This window comes from Lipotes vexillifer, unplaced genomic scaffold, assembly GCF_000442215.2.
Source record: "Lipotes vexillifer unplaced genomic scaffold, Lipotes_vexillifer_v1.1 scaffold528, whole genome shotgun sequence".
In the NCBI taxonomy this organism is placed as follows: Eukaryota; Metazoa; Chordata; class Mammalia; order Artiodactyla; family Lipotidae; genus Lipotes; species Lipotes vexillifer.
In genome coordinates this window covers 1,937,202-1,957,843 of record NW_006794582.1, presented here as the reverse complement: position 1 = coordinate 1,957,843, position 20,642 = coordinate 1,937,202, and the positions used below count along the sequence as shown (strand labels likewise).

The 20,642-nt window shown below is 43.8% G+C and overlaps 1 protein-coding gene across 1 annotated transcript; it reads left to right on the top strand.

Moving 5' to 3' along the window:
- The first annotated feature begins 1,514 nt into the window (after positions 1–1,514).
- PPIL1 (peptidylprolyl isomerase like 1) lies at positions 1,515–20,287 on the top strand. The gene is made up of 4 exons (XM_007467276.1): positions 1,515–1,576; positions 4,267–4,421; positions 18,769–18,837; positions 19,379–20,287. The coding sequence occupies exons 1-4, from the start codon at positions 1,521–1,523 to the stop codon at positions 19,597–19,599; spliced, it is 501 nt and encodes a 166-aa protein (XP_007467338.1). The 5' UTR covers positions 1,515–1,520; the 3' UTR covers positions 19,600–20,287.
- The last annotated feature ends 355 nt before the right edge of the window (positions 20,288–20,642 follow it).

The window sequence follows — 20,642 nt, the reverse complement described above, 5'->3', positions numbered from 1 at the left end:
ATCGGCAGGCGGACTCTCAAGCACTGCGCCACCAGGGAAGCCCGGCAGGTGGATTCTTAACCACTGCACCAGCAGGGAAGTCCCTGTACCTCAGTTTTTAAAAAAATTTCAGTAATAGCAGAAGTAAAACACTGGATCACTGGAATAGTAGTTAGTAAAAGTTTATTGCACACACACAATCACACACACACACACACATACACACAACAGTTTGCAAACTGGGGCACTCAGAACATGGAAAGAGGCTCAAAGGTATATTTTTATAAAGCAGCTTATACAGTGAGGAGGCAGTGGTTGTTTATTCTTCACAGTGTTTGGTTATACTATTAAGAGTTTTCCTAGTGATAGGGAATGGGTTAAAAGTGGTTACCTCACATTAATTTTGGGGAAGTTTAAGTTTCGTTTATGATTTTCAGAGGCATTAACAAGAAGTGGCCCAAGTTAAGTTTTTCTTGTTTTACAGAATAAGCTAAATTAAGTTTTACTTGTATGACTAAACTGATTTGTCTGCTCAGGGAATTTCCAAGTCTGGGCTCCATTTGTGTTTGATTTTTAACAATGTGAAGTACACAGTAGTCCTTAGCTGGATGCCAGGCACAAAGTAAGCATTCATTTAGCCATCATTATTAAGTGGTGTGCAAAGCATTTACTATATGTTTATTTACCCCATTTCTTTTTTGTCCTTCCTCCAAACCTTGTCTCATTGCCTCTACTTTGCTTCTCTTTGATCCTGAGCAAACTCTAACAACCTTGGGGCATCATCTATCCCAGCCACAGTCACTCTAAGCCTTGCTGTAGCCCTGATCTATTTGATCTTCATTCTCCTGTCTCTCCCTTTCCTTATCTCTCATTTTCTTCCCTGTCCTTCCCTCTCCCCTCTCTCCAGACTCTGCCTTTGGAGTCTGGAAGCTCTGATTTGCTGTATGGCTATGTACAAATAAGTCATTTAATTGCTGAGTCTCAGTTTTCACATCTGAAAAATGGGAATAACAACATCTACTTTATATGACTGTTTTGCGCTGTAGATTATAATGTTCAAGTGCTCTGTAAATATACAGCGCCTTACAAGCGTTAGTTACTGGCGTCTCTCATCTCTATTCCCTTCCACTCTTCCTCTCCTTAGACTGTGGGACTAGTGAATTCTTCCAAACGAAAGGTTAGGATTTAACGCCAATAGAAGTGCAGATTTGCTGGTTGGTCACGCCTTCCACGCCTAAAAGAACCAATCAGAGCGTCCGGAGAGTGGCAGGGCCTCTCTCCACTTGGAGGCCACCTTTTATACAGCTTGCACTTTTCTCCGTCCTTGCGGACAGCTTGCTTTCGCCTTGCACCCCAGATTCTCGTCCTTGGAGGTGGGGGTCCTTCCCCTTCCTCGTCTCAAGCATCCACATTTTGACACCGCTAAAGGTGAATGGCGGGAACCGGAAGTGTGTGCAGCGGCGGCGGGTACCCGGCGAATCGGGTCCCAGGCGAATCGCCGGAAGTAACAATTGCTACGGGAGGTTTCCGCCAGCTTCGCTATGGCGGCCATCCCTCCAGACTCCTGGCAGCCGCCCAACGTATACTTGGAGACCAGGTGAGCGTCTGGCCTCTGGGCCTGGGCTGGCGGAGGCGACGCGGAGTCCAGGCTTAGCCGCGGGGCTGGATTCCCGGCGCGCTCCTTCGGGAGGCCGACCTCCTCGTGGAGCCGCGGTCGTGGGGGCTGCCTGAGGGCTGAGTGGGGACCGCCACCTCACGCGTCCGAGCTCCGCACCGACTCGCGCTGAGACTTTAGAGACAGAGGCCCGATTGCCTTCCTCTCACCCCTCCGTTCATTCATCCTTTCATTCAACTAACGTGTATTGAATCTACAGGCCGGGGACGTAGGATCTGAGGGTCAGAGGTGGATAAAACACAGCCTTGCCTTTAGAAGCTTACAGTATAGTGAAGGAGACAGATTTGTAAATATTAAGGTTGTAAGTAGCACAGTTGTATAAACAGATTTTTAGGAGAACACAGGAAGAAGCCCATTTATTCTCTCCTATCAAAGAGTGATAATATTGAGCACAAACAGCTAGTGCCATGCCCTTGATGTGTAGCATCACATTTAGTTTAATCCTCTTAGCAACTCAGATCATGTAGGTAAAATTCCAGCTTCTCTCCAGTTCTAGCAGGAGAAATGTCAAAATTTGCAGAGTAAATGGCTCGATTAAACCCAGGTAGCTAGTAAGTAGGGGAACCTCATTTGGAGCCTGGTCTGTCTGCCTCACGTGCTAGGTTCTTTAGCCCCATTCATTCCATTGCCTCCTTGGAAAAAGTTAAAAGTGATCTTTCCAAAGTAGGACAGATAACCTTAAGTAACTTCTTACTACTACAACAGTATAAAATTGAAATTTTGTAGTCTGACCTTCATCCTGGCCTTTGCCTACCTCTCTCCCTACATCTGCTGTTCTCACATCAGCAGCCAAGGTCCAGCCATCGTCTTTCCATCTTTCTATTCTTGCCTATGCTGCTTTTCCATCAGAGCACAGTTCTCTCAGATGCTGCTCTTGCCCCTTGGCCATTTTCCCCACCTTCTTAATGAGAAAATTCTACTTTTTCTGGCCTCAACTTGAAAGTATGTTATTTCTGAACTCACCTGTTAGTTTTTTTAATTACAACATAAATCAAAATTTAAATCCAAGCAGTTGTAGAAGTGTATAGAATAAGTGAAAGCAACTCCTCTCTGTAAAAACACCATTAATAGTTTGTTGGATGACCATCCAGATCTTTTTCTCTGTACACATAGGCATCTCTTTTATGTTCTATTTTTAAACAATAATAAGATTGTATGATCATATTATATATATATATTTTTTCCTGTAATTTGCTTTTATTTCGCACACTAGTACATGCAGCCTTCCATAGTATGGATATTTCATAATTTAGTCATTCCCTCTTTGAAGACTTAAATTGCTTCTCATATTTTTTTTTTTTAGGACAAATACTGGCATAAACATCCTTGCACATATTGTATCCTTAAGCATTTTTGTAAGTTTCTTCATACAGTAGAAACTTAGCAGTTGAAATTGCTGTCAAAAGGTATGCACATTTCAAACTTGTATAGGTATTTTCTGATTGCCATTCCAAAAAGTTCTTCCCTGTGTTTTACAAATATCCACCAGAATGTTGCTCCGTGAGAGGAAAAGCACTTAGAACTGTATCTTGCACAGAGTAGTTGTTAATCCGTGTTGAATGTTAGGAGTGTGAAGGATGAATTGCCAGTAGAAAGGCTTTTAGAAAAGCTATGTTCTAGATAGAGTGCTGGCACTGTGCTTGGCACTGGGTATTCAGGCTATACAGAGTTGACTCAGTTCACACATTCTTGGAGCTTAAAGTCTAGGTGAGTGATGAAATGGAGGGGAAGGCACCTGTCCTAAGTCTTACTTCTTCCTTTTCCTTAGCACTACTTCAAGGGGAAAAGCACTCATCACATTGGGCAGGTATAAAGCTTTGAAGTAATCAGATTTTGCCTTTGTTGTACCCTTCCTAAAATACACACAAACTGTACCTTTTTTTTTTCCCATTAAATTTTTAAATGAATAGGTAGTGATTTACATAGCTCAAAAATACAAAAGCTTGGGCTTCCCTGGTGGCACAGTGGTTGAGAGTCCTCCTGCCGATGCAGGGGACACGGGTTCGTGCCCCAGTCCGGGAAGATCCCACATGCCGCGGAGCGGCTGGGCCTGTGAGCCATGGCCCCTGAGCCTGTGCGTCTGGAGCCTGTGCTCCACTACGGGAGAGGCCACAAAAAAAAAAAAAAAAAAAAATACAAAAGCTTAAAAAAGATATTCACTGAAAACCTTCCTGTGTCACATTTACCCACTTTCCACCCCCACCCAGAAACTTATATATGTATAAATAAATTTGAATTCCCAATTTTTTAATGTCCAACTTAAAAAAAATTACAAATTAAGTGTAAGATTTTTTTCCCCTAATTCAGGGGTTGGTTATATTGGTTTCCAATGATCAGTGATTTCCTGTATACAAGGTGTTAGAATTTTTAGTTGTCCATGGTTATTTTACTTAAAAGAAGTACCAGAAGCCCCTGCATGTTTTACTCAAAGGAGGTATCTGTATTTATGTTATTTGCATTGTGTTGTTTTCCTTTGCTGAGCATGAAATATATTTATCATAATTTCATGATTTATAAGCTTGAAAAGGAAGAGTCATGGAGCAGTCCCATAACGTTTTTGTCTGCTGTGACTTTGTTCTTGACTGGAGCTCTACTGTCCTCTCCCCCTGCAGCATGGGGATCATTGTGCTAGAGCTGTACTGGAAGCATGCTCCAAAGACTTGTAAGAACTTCGCTGAATTGGCTCGTCGAGGTTACTACAATGGCACCAAATTCCACAGAATCATCAAAGACTTTATGATCCAGGGAGGTGACCCAACAGGGACAGGTACAGTTAAGTCAATGTTAGTTTCTGAAGCCTCATGCTGTTATAACGGAGTAGAAGGTACCAGGGCTCTCTTCCACATACCAGGGACTGGGTTAGTTGATTCTGGTGACTACTACTGCCCTTGCTAGCACACCCCCTTCCCCAAACACACACAAGTGGAATTGACCAGAAACCAATCTTGACTCCCGGACTTTATAGAGTTTCTCATAACTTCCGTGTATTGCTTACTAAGAGCAAATAATGTTTGCCTGAATTATAGTAATGCATAGAGTAGTCTGGATAATCAGAAATAAAGAAGGACACTTTCAGTGTTTTGAGGAAAAGAAAATAGTGGATTCTTAGATTGATTCATTCATTTAACAAATACTGAGCACCTGCCTTGTGTCATATATTTTTCTGAGCTCTGGGATATGGCTGTGCCTAGAGAAAAAAAAAAAAACTTCCTGCTCTCAATAAAGCAGGAAAAGGATGTAGGGATGGGATTTTTAGTAGGAAGGTCAGGGAAGTCCTGTCTGAAAGATGTGATTGGAACAGAGATCTGAAGGAAGTGAAGGAATGGACCTTGTGACTGAGAGAAGAACAGTCCCATGGAGGGAAGAGTAGACCCAGAGGCTGTGAGTCAGGAGCCTAGATAGGAGATCATGTAGGACCTTGTAGGGCATAGTAGAGACTTTGGGTTTTATTCTGAATAAGATGGGAGCCATTAGAAGGTTTTGAGCAAAGGAGTGACATGATCTGACTTATTCTTTAAAAAGATCACTCTGGGAATTCCCTGGCGGTCCAGTGGTTAGGGGTCTGTGCTTCCACTAAAGGGGGCACGGGTTCGATCACTGGTCGTCAGGGAACTAAGATGCCACATGCTGTGTGGCACAACCAAAAAGAAAAGATCACTTTGACTGCTGTTTGGAGAATAGATGATGTGGGGCAAGAGTGAGAGCTGGGAACCAGTTAGAAAGCTGCTGTAGTCATCCAGTCTAGATATATGTGGTTGGACTAGCCTAATAGTATAGACGGTGGTGAGAAGTGACTGGATTCAGGTTATGTTTTGATAGAAATGGAGCCAGTGGGATTTGCCGAGGTTGGAAGCTGGGAAGGACAGGCGTGTGAGAAAGAAATGGTCAAGGATGACTTCAAGGGTTTTAACTGGAGTTTAGTGAAATGTGAAGGTGGAGAGAGGAGCATGTTTGGAGGGGGAACATCAAAAATTTGGTTTTGGTTCTGGACACACTATGTTTGAAATGCTTGTCAGATCTTCTGGTGGAAATGTTGATTAATGGGATATGAGTGTGGAGTTCATGGAAAGGTTGGGGATGGAGGTATGAATTTGGGAGTTATCATCATTTAGTTGGGATTTATTAGTGAAATTGGTAGATGCCAACATTTATAAGTTTCAAGGGCCCTTGCTTCCCAGTCTGCATTTTCTCTCTGCTAATTCCTATTCCTGCTCTTTTGCCTTTAAATAAGCTTGGTTCTCTCTGGCAGTTCTTTCTGTCTTTTTCTTTCTTGTCATTCTCAGTTGTCCTTTATCCTTTATGATGAAGAGGCATTCTATTTTTTCAATATATATGGACTCATTTCAAAATATAGAATATAGAGGAAAGTAGAAAAAAGAATGAAAAAATCACTCATAAGAGGGAATTTCCTTGTGGTCCAGTGGTTAGGACTCCCTGATTGGGGAGCTAAGATCCCGCAAGCCACGTGGCATGGCCAAAAAAGAAAAGAAAAGGAAAAAAAAAAATCACTCATAAGTTTAGCTCCTAAAGATTCCTAACTGCCATTAGCTATTCCCCCCAATGTCCCACCTCTCAGAAATGATGAACGTTAACTTTTGGCGGCCATTATTCTAGACATCTTTCATTTCAGATACCTAGTTAAAAGGATGGATAACTAGCTAGATGGAAATAACTTCAAGAGAATAGGGTATGTCATGCATGCTATTGCTTTTAAAACAAAAAGTATTTTATTTAATTTTGTATATACTTAACAGAAAAATTGACTTCCTGCTATGAAAGATGAGACAGTTAGTACTTAAATTTCTACCCATTCCTATTGTTTAGGAAAAACTTAGTTTTACTTGCTTCCTATGTTGGGAAAAACTCAGTTCTTGCCTCCTGGGTTTTTCCTTTACTTTTATATGGTCACACAGAACACTTCACTGACACTTCTGGTCACCACATGTATGGAATTTTTTCCCCACAACAAGCAGTTCCCTGTGATACCAGCTGTGTTTGATTAATTTGCTAGAGCAGGTCAGAGAACTCAGGGAAACCTAAGTGCTTACTTACATTTACCAGTTTATTAAAGGATATTGTAAGGGATACAGATGAACAGAGATGCTTCAGGTGAGGTCTGGGAAGGTGCTGAGAATGGGAAATTCTGTCCCCATGGAGTTGGGGTGCATCACCCTCCCAGGGTGGATGTGTTCGTCTGCTTTGAAACTCTATAAACCCTGTACTATTGGGATTTTATGGAGGCTTCCTCATGTAGGCATGATCAATTATTAGCTCCATTTCTAGCCTTTCTCCCCTCCTTCCCTCTCTGGAGAAGGGGGTGGGGCAGGCACTGAAAATTCCAAGCTTCTAATCATGACTTGGTCTTTCTGGTGACCAGCCCCCATCCAGGATTCCACCCAGAGTCACTTCATTAGAACAAAAGATGGTCCTAGTGCTCTAATCACTTAGGAATTTATAAGGGTTTCAGGAGCCCTTTGTCAGGGATAGGGCCAAAGACCAAATATTAGAACAAGAGATGCTCCTGGTGTTCTTACCACTTAGGAATTTACAAAGTTTTAGAGGCTCAGTATATATAGATACATCTTTTTTTCTATTATCTCACACCTGTCCTCCCTCCCTTGCTCCCACTTTTTTGTTGTTAGTTTTATTTTTCCTTACCAGAGTTTATAGCATTTTCCATTCTGCACCCGTGAGTCCCTCAGTTACAGTGTGGGTTCTACATTTCAGAGGGTTCAGTGCTTACCACTAGGCTTTCCTATTCACAAGTGGTAGAAGGCAGAATTTATTGTTGAGTGGTTTTTATTGCAAGGGCTGGAGGGTGTTATATTTTCAAACTCAATCATGTTTGAGAATTTCTGCCAGTTACGCCTATAGTTGAAAAAGATCATGGGGCTTCCCTGGTGGCACAGTGGTTGAGAGTCCGCCTGCTGATGCAGGGGACATGGGTTCGTGCCCCAGTCCGGGAAGATCCCACATGCCGCGGAGCAGCTGGGCCCGTGAGCCATGGCAGCTGAGCCTGCGCGTCCGGAGCCTGTGCTCCGCGGCGGGAGAGGCCACAACAGTGAGAGGCCCGCGTACTGCAAAAAAAAAAGATCATGATTTATTTACTATTCTTGGGCCAGACTAATTCTCTCAGATCTTTTTAGACAGTTCTGCTCCATTGCCTTCTGGTTTTGAACATGGCTTTGGAGAATACTGAGGCCAGATTTACTCCTTCCTTCAGTTGAGGGAAATTTTTTTATTCGTATTTCTGAATATTTTCTCTGTTACACTTACTGGATTTTCTGTTTCAGGAAACTAGTTATTCTTTATTTCATTGCCTTTGCCTTCCATATCTGTCACATTTCTCCTGAGTAAGTGAGATGATGTTTTTCTGTTTTTTCCTGCATCCACTGAAATAATCTCAGACCTTTACTCTGTGCCTTATTCAGTTTTGAGCCCTGTCTATTCTGTTCTTTACTGCTCTAATTTATTTATTAGAGCTGTCTTGGTGTCATTTGACTCTGTCTGTTTCCTCAGCTCTGCAATCTTTTCACCTTATTCTGTTGATTTGTTATCTTGTCTTTGAGCTCTTGTTTTCTTGGATTCTTATTTTTGTTGAAGCATCTGTAGCTGAGACAACCATGGAGAAGCCCTTCTTGGATTATATTTTCTCCCTTCTTTTTTTTTTTTTTTTTTTTTTTTTGCGGTACACAGGCCTCTCACTGTTGTGGCCTCTCCCATTGCGGAGCACAGTCTCCGGACACGCAGGCTCAGCAGCCATGGCTCACGGGCCCAGCTGCTCCGCGGCATGTGGGATCTTCCCGGACTGGGGCACGAACCCGTGTCCCCTGCATCGGCAGGTGGACTCTCAACCACTGCACCACCAGGGAAGCCCATAGTTTCTCCCTTCTTTCTCTCCTTCCATTTGTTGTGTATGTTTGCATAGTCTCCATGCCATTTCTTGTTGTCAAATCCACGCTTAACGTCGGAACCTGCATTGACCTTACGTTTTATTTGCTTGGGTACAGTGTAAGTGGATTCTCTTTGTCACTCTCTCTACCTTTGTGGGACCAGTCATCTTCCCCATCCCAAATGCTAGGTTGCTTTCTTTCCATTTTATTCTAGCTTGCTGAGGGTGTGGGAGAGAACACCAGCTCAGCCCACAGTGAGCCCCTGTGGGAGGGCTGACTTCTGTTTTATCTTCCCAGACTCCATGCCGGTGGTGTCCCTCTACCCCCACCCCAGGCCCTGGGTAGCCCCTGAGTATAGCTGTAGCAGAGGAAAAAGAGGCCTCATACCTTTTTTCGTTTTCAGCTGGGTTTCTATAACAGAAGACATATTAGCGAGAGAAAAGCATACAAATTTATTTAATATAAGTTCTGCATGACATTTCCTTTATAGGGAAATGAAGACCTGAAGAAGGGGTTACCTTGAGCGTTTTTAGGCTAGGTTTGATAAAGAGTGGAAAGTTATGGGAAAATGTGAGCGGACAAAAGGGGTATGAGTATAAGCTCAGTGTAGTAAACTAGGGGAGACTTAGCAAGGCTTGTTCATTCAGATTCCTCTTGGGTGTTCCTCTTTCATGAAAGTAGGGATGTTCCTTTCCTCCAGGTATATGGAGGGGACCTCTCACTTGAGAGTCTTATGACCCACTTCAGAGGAATGTCAGAAAGTCCTTCCTGCACCTGCTGTTTCTCACATTCCTTCAACCTGAAATACTCATCATGCCAGGGTGCCTTATTTTGGAGTAGCATGTCCTGATCCCTGTCATGGCCCTGTGTTCCTCCACCTGACTAAGGTGGTCGTTGCTGTTATCCTGACCCGCCACTCCTGAGCGCCTGTGGTGTGTGGGCTTCTGTCTTCAAGGGCTTCTCCTTAACTTCTTCAGGGTTGTTCACCCACTCCCCTTGTTTGCTTCTCAAAATTGGAGGGTATTTGTGAGAATTCTCTGGGTGACACTCCTCCTTTCCTGATTACTACTTTTCAGGAGTACAGGCAGAAGGATCTCTTATTTCTTTCCCTGACTGACTCTTTTCAGAATCTTTGGAATAAGTTTGTCTCCCTTTTCTTATTTGGTTGTTGCTGATGAATTTTTGGCTTTGAAAGAAATTGAATTTTTTATGTTTGCTTCATCAGTTATTGGGGAAGGCTGAGTCTAATTCTGCTTTAGTCCACTTTCTCTACCTGAAAATGTCCTGTCAACACTTTGTTGTACTTCTTTCCTGCCTTCTTCCTCTTTCTTGTTGTTATGAGATAAAATTTTAATTCATAACACCAGTGAACTGAGAGTTCTTGATTAGTGTACAAGAATTGGAAGTGACTCAGATGTGAGTGCTCTTGTCAGAGCTTCCCTGTATTTCTGTAATTAGTTCGCAATCCTTCATAATGTCACATTTCCATGAGGTAATTTTAATGAAATTGAATCACTCAAAAGATTTCCAAATAATTGCGCCCAGCCTCAAGTATAGTGAGTGGTTGAACTAAGCCTGTTGGCAGGCTTATGGTGGAAGGCAAACAGGAGTTAGGCCCTCCTCACTAGTATGGACTGCTGGCTGACTAGGTAACATAATTTTTGCTGAACGTCTCAGATGACCAGCATGTGGCATTCTAGGCTCTTCAGCAGGTCAATGTAGCTTTTCTATCCTCGATGTATCCTTTCTGTCCCTCAGTCCGGCTCCTCTGGAACTATACTTTCCATGTCTTTTCTTTTTTTTTTTTTAATTAATTAATTTATTTTTGGCTGCATTGGGTCTTTGTTGCTGCACACAGGCTTTTCTAGTTGTGGCGAACAGGGGCTACTCTTCATTGTGGTGTGTGGGTTTCTCATTGTGGTGGCTTCTCTTGTTGTGGAGCACAGGCTCTAGGCGCGAGGGCTTCAGTAGTTGTGGCACATTGGCTCAGTAGTTGTGGCTCGTGGGCTCTAGAGCACGGGCTCAGTAGTTGTGGCGCACGGGCTTAGTTGCTCCATGGCATGTGGGATCTTCCCAGACCAGGGATCGAACCCGTGTCCCCTGCATTGGCAGGCGGATTCTTAACCACTGTGGCACCAGGGAAGTCCTCCAGGGTCTTTCTGATACACCTTTGCCAGATGTTTTCTCAATTCAGATGTCTTTGACCTCCTGCTTCATTTTAAACCATTTTTCTTCTTTTAAATTTCCTTTATTGTAATAACTCTATGCTGGATCTTCTCTTAGCCCTCTGAATGTCTTTTCTCTGTTTTCTACTAACTTCTTCTCTTTATCCTCTCCCTATAAGACATGGCATCCTATCAAGCTCTTCCTTTCACGTTTCCAGCTCTGCACTTAGCCTCACAGTGCTCACCAGCTGCCGTGATTACAGTGATTAATTACGTGCTGATTATGCTGTGTGTCACCCTCACTCTGATTTCATCTCACCTCTTAGTAGCTCCAGGAACACCTGAAATTTAACGTGTTGAACAGCAAGCTCTTGTTAATTTTATTCATTTGATGAATATTTGCTAAGAGTCTGTGGGGTATCCTGTACTATTCTAAGGCCTGTGAGGAGTATTTAAGCATTAGAAGCCAAGGGATTTTTCTCTTCCTTGCAGAGAACCCTGCCCTGCCGAGAAGACAGTGTATTCATTACAAGAAACAACTAGAAAGTAATAATATGATAAATATGCAAATGCATGGTGGTATGCTATGGATTATGTATTGAACATTTGTTGGAATAATTCATAATGAGAGAAAAAGTACAGTGGAATGGGGTTAGAATGGGATGGAGTAATATTTTGAGGTGGGCCTTGAAGGAAATGTAGAATTTTAACTTTTGAGAGGACAGGGAAGGGCATTTTATTGATAGATTTAGGAAGAAGAGTGAATACAGAATGGAGGCACAAGTGACACACATGTAGGATGTGAAGGAGAACCCACCACCCCAGGTGTCGCGTCTCATGCTGGACTGGCTCTGTGACGTGACCCAGCCACCTCTCCACGCCCAGGACAGATGCATAAAGTGTGATTTCTAAGACCCCCGAACTGAATGCTTAGGGGAGAGTAAGGGAGGAGCAGTTTGGGGCAGAGTGCACAGAGTAGTAGGCGACAGCATGGGGGTTAAGATCGGGCCAGTTCAAGGAGACTCCCAGACGGGAGTTCAGATTTGAATTAGCATCATTCGGGGACCATATGGGACTCTTGATAAGAAAAATGTGTGAGGACATTTAATCCAGCCGTGATATACGGCAAGGTAGTGTAGTGTGGGGGTGAACAGAGGGTCGTGGAGCCTGCTGGGCTTGGGGTTGAATCTTGGCTTCACACGAACACTTACTAAGTATTATGTTAGACAACTTATGTGACCTTGCTGAGCCTTCTTATATATAAATGGGGAGTGTGATTATATGTACCTCATGAGGGTTGTTGTGAGTAGTAAACAAGCAGATGTTTATAAAATGGTTAGCACAGGTTCAACACAAAATAGGAGCTCAAAAAAGTATGGGTGTTTATTATTTATTTTGGTTGTCAATTCATTTAACAAATGTCTGTTGGACTCCAGGCATTATTCTAAGAGCTGGGGATACAATAATGAATAAGAAAGCCCTCATGGAACTCTCATTCTGGTGGGAGAGATGGTGAACAAATAAGTACGTAGTACACTGTCAGGTTGTGCATGACAAATGATATGGAAAAAATGATGTACAAGGGGATAGAGCAGGGATTCTCAGCCTTGGCAGTACTGTCATTTTAAGCTGGATAATTCTTTGTCGTGGGGGCCGTCCTGTGTATTTTAGAATGTTTAGCTGCATCCCTGACCTCTACTCCCTAGATGTCAGTAGAAGTCCTCGGTGTGACAGCCAAAAATGTCTCCACGCATTGTTCAGTGTCCCCAGGGGGCAGAGTCACCCCTGGTTGAGAACCACTGGGATAGTGAGGGACACTTTGGATAGTGTGATTAGGGAAGACCTCTCTGATAAGAAGGAATTTGAGCAGAGCTCTGGATAAAATAAAGTAATGTACCATGGGAATGTCAGGGACAAGGACAATCCAGAGGGAACGGCAGTCAGAGGTCTTAGAACCAGAATGTGCTCTGTAAGAAACAGCACAGAGGCCACTGTGGCTGGAGCAGGTGAGTGAGGGGGAGAGTGGCAGGAGGTATCAGAGAACCAGATCATGGAAAGTCTTGTAAGCTGTGATGAAGACTTTGGACTTTGTCTGAAGTGTGATGAAATGTCACTGGAGGATTTTGAGCAGAGGACTGCCATGATGAGACTTGTTTTAAAAGGATCCCCTGACGTCCACATGCAGAATAGACTGGTGTGGAAAGCAGGAGGCAAGGCCAGAAGCAGGAAGATGAATTAGAAACTTTCATTGTTGTCAAAGCTAAAGCTTATAGTTTGCACTGTGGTGATAGGGGTTCTGTTGGTTCTGGTCCTCTGGGAAGCACATGCCAAGAGAGACTGAGAAATTCAAGAGATTTAATGGGGTAACACTTGTGAAAGGTAAAGGGGGGAGGGAGCAAGTATTGGAAGGAGAAGTCTTCACATATCAGTGCATCTGTGAAAGGAGAGAGGGAAGTGGAGAAGGAGCCAGTAGAGGAAAATGAAGAGCTGCCAGTAAGGTGGGATTTCAAGAAAGGTGACATCAACTCTCCGATGCTGCTGTTGGATCGGGCAGGGTGAGGCCTGAGGACTGACCAGTGGATTTAATGACAATGTGGTGATTCTGATGACCTTGACAAGAGCAGTTTCAGGGAAGTGGTGAGGGCAAACATCTGAATGGAGAGTGTTCAAGAGGCTGGAGAAGAAGTGGGATGGGGTTTTTCTGGAAATTGATGCAGAGAAATGGGGAGATACTTGGAAGACAGTGTTGTCGTTGTTTTTCCAAAATGTGAAATAGTAATACCATGTTTTTATGCTGATAGGAGTGATCTATCAGAAAGAAAAACTGATACAGGAGAAGGGAAAATTGTAGCTGCAAAGTTCCTTAAAGGTGAATTGGGATTGATTAGTATGTGGTGGTGGGATAGTCATTTGAACAATTTATTTATACAGTATATTAATAATGGATGAAGCAAGGTAAACGGGTAGAGATGTAGGAAGGAAAGTGGATTTGGTGATGAGAACATGTGAAAGTTCTCTAACTTTTTCCCAGTGAAATAAGAAGCAAAGTTATCCACAAAGAGCAAGGAGCAGAGGGAGAATGGTGGAGGTTTGAAGACAGAGGAACTGGCGTAAACTTGGGCAGACTGTCTCCCAAGGTGGACTGTTGGTCACAACCTACAGTCGTCTCTCAAAGAAAATGCTCAGATTATCTCAGTTAAAGGAGGCTTATCATCACTGATACTACTGTGTTTGCTTCATGTTATATACTACATGGTTTCCATGTATTGTCTTATTTAATTCTTATAACAGTCCTATGAGACATAAGTGCTACTACTGTTCCTATTTTTTGGACAAGGAAACTGGGGCTTAGAGAGGGTAAGTATATTGCTTAAGGTTACACAGCTAGTAAGTGGTGGAGTGGGAACCAAAATCCAGATCTCTCTAACCCCAAAGGCAAGTGAGGAAGAGAGGACTGTATCTTAAGAGCTAAAGCTTCTTGGAGAACTGTAGTATTGTTTGCTGTGTTAGATCTGGTATCTGGCATTTGCCCTGGTAATCCAATAGTAGCTCCACTAGTCAGTTCCCCCTTCCTACTATTACTAACAAAGTGATTGTATCAATTTGGGATGCTTCTGGCTGCAAGTAACAGAAAACTCAACCACAGAGGCTTAAACAAAGAGAGCTTTTGTTTTTCTCACATAACAAAATGTCTGGAGGTAAGCAGTTGCAGGCGCTGGTTCATCTGCACAGCAGAGTTGTCAGGGACCCAGGCTTGCTGTGTCCTTCCACTCCACCATTCTCAGTGTGTTGGCCTTTGGTCTCAGACTTGTCTTATGGTTGCCAGGTGGCTGCTGCTGCTCCTGACATTACCTCTGCTTTCAAAGAAGGAAGATGAGGAAAGAGCTGTGGGTGAAAGACAGGAGTGTGTTGTCCTTTTTTAATCAGGAAAGCTATAGCTTTCCTAGAAGCTCTACTCAGTGACTTCTATTTATGTCAGTAAGTCAGAACTGGGTCATCTGGCTACCCCTAGCTGCAAACGGGACTGGTCAGTACCTGCCTTTTTTGTCTCTGAGGTTGAGGCAGGCCATGGAGAAGGGGTTGGAAATGCTCAGAGGACATCTGCGGTATCTGTTAGAGGCTCTCCTGCTGGAAGAGAGGCTTTGATTGGTTTGGTTAGTTGCCTTCTTGTGTCGAATGCCCCAGGCAGAGCTTTCACGTGGGCCTCCTAATGGCTAACTGGCTGACCTGTGGCTGCTTTAGGGCTGGATATTAATCCCTGATTCCATCAGCTGTGGCATGGGAGTGGTAGGCACAGGTAGCACCAAGTATGGTAATCTTTGTGTAAGAGACCACTCTCCATGTCTTAGATGCCACTCTAGTTCATCTTGAGAGGTTTCTACAGTCAGTGAGCAGGAGAAGGAAGAAACACATCAGAGCAGTCTTGGGGATAAGACAGGTTTTTTGTTTTTGTTTTTTAAAGAAACAGAAAGCACAGATCATAAAGAAAAAGATTAAGGAATTTCAACTGTAAAAAATTCTTTGCATGAGAAGATCCCATTAAAAGAGTGAAAAAAGTAAACTGGAAAAAAGTATTTGCAAAAGCATTAACTGACAAAGGATTAGTATCTAGAATAATCCTACTAATAAAATATGTATAAATTTTAAAATGTGAAACCATTCGGTAGAAATGTGGCTGTTGACAGAGGAGGGAAGCTAAATAGCCAGTAAACAGGAAATTACGCACAGCTTCAGGGAAACGCAGTTTAAAACACACAAGAGATCTGACACCTTTCAGACCGACAAACGTTAGAAAAATCCTGGCAAAAGGACCTCGAGCAGTAAGGGTAAGAGTGAGAGCACTGTGGGTGGGGCGCACATTGGGGCCACTTCTGGCAAGATAGTTGGGGAAATCTAGTAATGGTGAAATGCTGATACACTGTGAGCCTGCATATCCCCCATGAGGTATAGTCCCTGAGAGCTCCTGCACTTGTGTTTGGGAGACAGTATAAGAATGGTTATTGCAGCATGGTTTACGATAGCAAAAACATTGGAAAGATCCTAACTATCCATCACCGTGAGAAAAGATTGTGTGTTGTAATCATTCAGTGGAACGAATGCTACAGAGAGCTGCATGGAACAAAATGGATGAATATCACTTACAGTGGAGACCCAAAAAAAGCTAACTGCAGAAGAATATGTAGAGTATAATACCATTTATATAAACTTAAAAACATGCAAACAACAGTACATTTGTTTAGGGATGCATACAATATGCAGTAGAAAAGAAAATGCACAGAAATGACAAACTCCTGGTCAGAAAGAGTAGTGGTGGGCTTCCCTGGTGGCGCAGTGGTTGAGGGTCTGCCTGCCGATGCAGGGGACACGGGTTCATGCCCCGGTCTGGGAGGATCCCACATGCCGTGGAGCGGCTGGGCCCGTGAGCCATGGCCGCTGAGCCTGCGTGTCCGGACCCTGTGCTCCGCAACAGGAGAGGCCACAACAGTGAGAGGCCCGCGTCCCGCAATAAAAAAAAGAAAAGAAAAAAAGAAAGAGTAGTGGTGACCTGAGAGGAAAATGAGATCCTTCACAGCAGTTGTTAGCTCTTGGGGGAGTGGTGGAGTTGGGGTAGGGAAACAGGGTGTGTGTGCCTGGGATCTTCAACTGGATTGGCCACACTTTATTTCTTGAGGGGAGGCTGCACAGTTGTTTGTCGTACTATTGTTTGTATCTTTTTATGTCTGAAATATTAAATATATTGAATAAATGTTTAAAGGAGAGGGCAGAAGAGTGGAAGAACTTTGAGGGCACAGAGTTTGGAAAACAGGCCTGTGCCTGTCTCCCTTGTATCTGTACTAGAGGAGGCACACAGCACGTTTTTACCACAGAGCTTCCTAATTTTTGGCTTTATATGTGATCATTGACATCTGTTGCCTGCTGTGCACCGGAGAACTCTTTAATCACTCCCTATCCATTTGTCTGCTATTCCGCATGCCCAAAGGAATGTTTTGATTGGAATTATTTGTCTTTCTGACAGTTTGCTGCAAACCCTACTGAGTTGAATTAGGTTTTGAAAAGATAACATATTATGATTAAATGGTGCCTTCGAGGCCCAAACTACTTGCAGTTGGTCAAACTATGCCTAGTGAGTGAAGTGGGGCTTCCATGCCCTTTCCTCTCATCTCCTTCTGATTGCTTAAACCCCCAGGCTTTATCTGTGACTCTTGACTGGCCTATCCTGTTTGTGGTGCCATTCATATGTTCAGTTTCAGTTCCTTGAGAGTGGGGCCCTGAGGTTCTGGCAGTCCTTGGCTTGCAGAGATCACACTTGCAAGGCTCAGCCTGCGGACAGACAGTGCACTGCTGAACTTCATCCTCATCATGCTCATTCAAGCCCTGGAGGTAGGGCTTGACCTCAGTTTGTCCCCATAGCCCTCTTTCTCCTCTCTCATCTTCAGCCCTAGCACTTCTACTAACCAACCCCCCACCCCAAGCTCAAGCAGGAACCTTGACTCTGTAGTCAGAGGGAACATACTGGTTATATAATTGCTGTTTGGAGGTATACTGGCATGTTGGAATTTTTGGAATGAATTTTTACATAGTTTGGTAGTTCAGTAATTTTCCAGAAGCATGGGTAGCCTGGGCCAGGTGGGAGGTTTCCCCAACTCTGTTAACATTCACCCCCATTCCTCTTTGTGTGAGAAGCGTTTTCTTTTACATAGTTTGGTAGTTCAGTAATTTTCCAGAAGCATGGGTAGCCTGGGCCAGGTGGGAGGTTTCCCCAACTCTGTTAACATTCACCCCCATTCCTCTTTGTGTGAGAACAGCGTTTTCTTCCTGAAACGGGGGGGGGGGCGGGGGCTGTGACAGGCTCCCTGTGGTGGAGCATCCTAAAAGACACAGCAAAGGATTTTTTACCATGGAAACACCTTAGCAGGGCCCAGGGGCCTCTGGGGGTGGACATGGTGCTTTAACATGCTACTTTCACAGCAGGCTGTAAAAGGAAGTGAGCTCCTTGCCTCTGGCCTGTTTCCTGTCTGCCAGGCAAGCAGAGTAAGCTGATAAATCTGCTGTTCACTTTGTTTCAGGCTCTTTTGTCTTGACTGGTCAACTTGGAGAAACCAAAGTAGTTCAACAAGACATATGGTTGACTAAATAATTAAGAGAGCTATCTCCTATTAGGACATTTTTTCCTATGGAAAAATCTTATTTAACGTATCATTTTTCTCTAACAACAAAACCTGGGTGCCCAGAACAGCAAGGGTATGGACTCTTGTGGATATATAAATAACCTGTGACATTGCTAGCAAATCATTCCCAATGCCATGTTTCTTCATATTCTCCTTACAGCATACTGCTTCTCCTCCCAGTGAATTCTCCCTACTGTAATATTATTCTTTTCTGCCACATTGCCACTCAGCACTGTCCTTGTTTCTCCTTAAGCTAGTACTTATCTTTGACTTAAATGAATTTTATTTTCCTTCATCTAGGTTAAGGATGACAAATAGGTTTCAATTCTTATGCCATATCTGATCCATTAAAAATGGCTGCCTGGATTTCTGGGTTGGTAAGGATTCAGAGGCCAGTCTAAGCTCAGCAGGGAAGAATGCTGATTGATTAGCAATGTCTGTGATGGGCATAGGGTTAGGGCTTGGAGCACTCCTGTCTAAAGTACCCATAAAAATGTAAAAAATTAGGAAACCTCTTAACACATCAAACCATGAATGGTGGTTATTTGTAGATGGTTAGATTACAGGGGACTTTAATGTTCCTTTTTTAATGATCTATGTTTTCTACATTTTGACAGTGAAAATGTATTACTTTCATAAGCAGGAAAAAAGCACTCAGTGTTATTTTGAAAAGAAACGTCTTACCTAAATGAAACCAGTGATTTGAATGTGCTGTGCCAATGCTTGATTCTGCTGCTGGGCTGTGTAGTTGCAGTGTACTTAGCACAGTGCTAGGCATGCTCACTGATTTTCCTTGCCTGTACTCCAAAAGTCATTTAACCCTGGACCGTAGTTCTTGGTGTGAGGTAGAATGTGGGCTGATTGGTTTCCTGTCTTCTGACTGGCAGGTCGAGGTGGTGCATCTATCTATGGCAAGCAGTTTGAAGATGAACTTCATCCAGACTTGAAATTCACAGGTAGGTATATGACCTGTCTGGACTGGGTAGGAAGAGGGAGTGGATTTTAAAAGCTCACTCTTTGGGCTGTGATTCAAAGTGAATGCCTGACACCGTGGCCTGGTGCCATGTAGCTGCCCATCTGCAGAGCCACAAAGAGCTCTGACGGATTAGAGAAAGCAGCCTCAAGAGTCCTGAGCGATTCAGAGTGCCGATCTGAGTGATCTTTATTCTAACTACTTGTTGAATGTTGCTGTTATAAGCTTCCTCAAAGAAGCAGTTGACCTTCCTGAATTTTTGAGGGGAATTGAAAACATGGTCCAGAGTTTAGCAGGGATCGTCATGGATAGAGGCTAGGGAGTAGGTGAAGACAAGGAAGATGAGGCCATCGGGTAGTGCAGTTGTTAGGCCTTGTGCAAGGGCAGAGAGCCTGCCCTGAGGGGAAGGTTGTCTGGTCGGGTGGTTGGTCTGGCTTCTTTTTATCCCTAGGCTGGTGTTGCAGATCCAGGCTGGAGCTATGGGGGTTATTCATACTCTTTCCTCTCTTCCTTTTTCCCACCAGGGGCTGGAATTCTCGCAATGGCCAATGCCGGGCCAGACACCAACGGCAGCCAGTTCTTTGTGACCCTGGCTCCCACCCAGTGGCTTGACGGCAAACACACCATTTTTGGCCGTGTGTGCCAGGGTATAGGAATGGTGAATCGAGTAGGAATGGTGGAAACAAACTCCCAGGACCGTCCTGTGGACGATGTGAAGATCATTAAGGCATACCCTTCTGGGTAGACTTGCTGCACTCTTGGGCACACCCAGGTCTTCTGAGATGGCCCCAGTGAACCAGTTTCCAGATGACCTAGAATGACACGTAACTCTAAACTGCATTTTGGTCTTGCAAATCTGAGGCGCTGAGGAGGCCTGGGGTCTTGGGTGAGTTAGAGATGGAAGTGTATTTTAATAGGATGCTTCTTTTCTCTTCCCCAGTGCCTGGTTGACAGAGCATTTGCAGAAATGCCCATGCGTGATTGTTCACAGGTTACTGCTCACTGCAAATGACCCATACTGCTCCTTCTTGTGTGTATCTGCTCTATACACTTGGAACGAAATGAAGCCAACTCTGTCATTTCGCAGTGCCTAACCAGCCTCTTCTTGCAGAAATTTATATTCTGGGCTACACTGCAGTCTTTGGTGGCTGACAGCCATAGAATTCAAAACCAAGTAGTGTCTATCAGCCTTCTTAACTGTGTGCACCCCCTATTTCAGTCTCTTGCTTTTGTTCTTCCAGGGATTGTATGCATCTCTATATATATTTTCCCTCTCAAAACCAGAACATCAACACTGCTGTTTCTGACACTTAGACATCCCACGCAAAGCCACATTGAATTTTTGCCAAGTGAAAAATGCATCCAACAATCAAGTTTCTAAGAATGTGTCAAGTGGGGAATGATAATGTGTAATAATTGAGAAATTACTTTATTAAAAAGAAGCAGAAGCATTGACCATTTTTTCCCCAGGAAGGAGTAGAAATCTATAGTGAGCATACGAAAAGACTATGAATTCTTCTTAAAAAGCAGTATCCTCATAAAGGAGAAGCACCGCTTACGTTTCTTTGGTTTTTTTTTTGCGGTACACGGGCCTCTCACTGTTGTGACCTCTCCCGTTGCGGAACACAGGCTCCAGACGCGCAGGCTCAGCGGCCATGGCTCACGGGCATAGCTGCTCCGTGGCATGTGGGGATCTTCCCGGACCGGGGCACGAACCTATGTCCCCTGTATCAGCAGGCGGACTCTCAACCACTACGCCACCAGGGAAGCCCACCACTTAAGTTTTTT

Excerpts from the sequence above, each read along its gene's own strand:
- PPIL1 (XM_007467276.1), top strand. The coding sequence starts at position 1,521 with ATGGCGGCCATCCCTCCAGACTCCTGGCAGCCGCCCAACGTATACTTG. Across the intron at positions 4,422-18,768 it reads AGGTGACCCAACAGGGACAG|GTCGAGGTGGTGCATCTATC; the intron begins GTACAGTTAAGT and ends TCTGACTGGCAG. Across the intron at positions 18,838-19,378 it reads TCCAGACTTGAAATTCACAG|GGGCTGGAATTCTCGCAATG; the intron begins GTAGGTATATGA and ends TTTTCCCACCAG.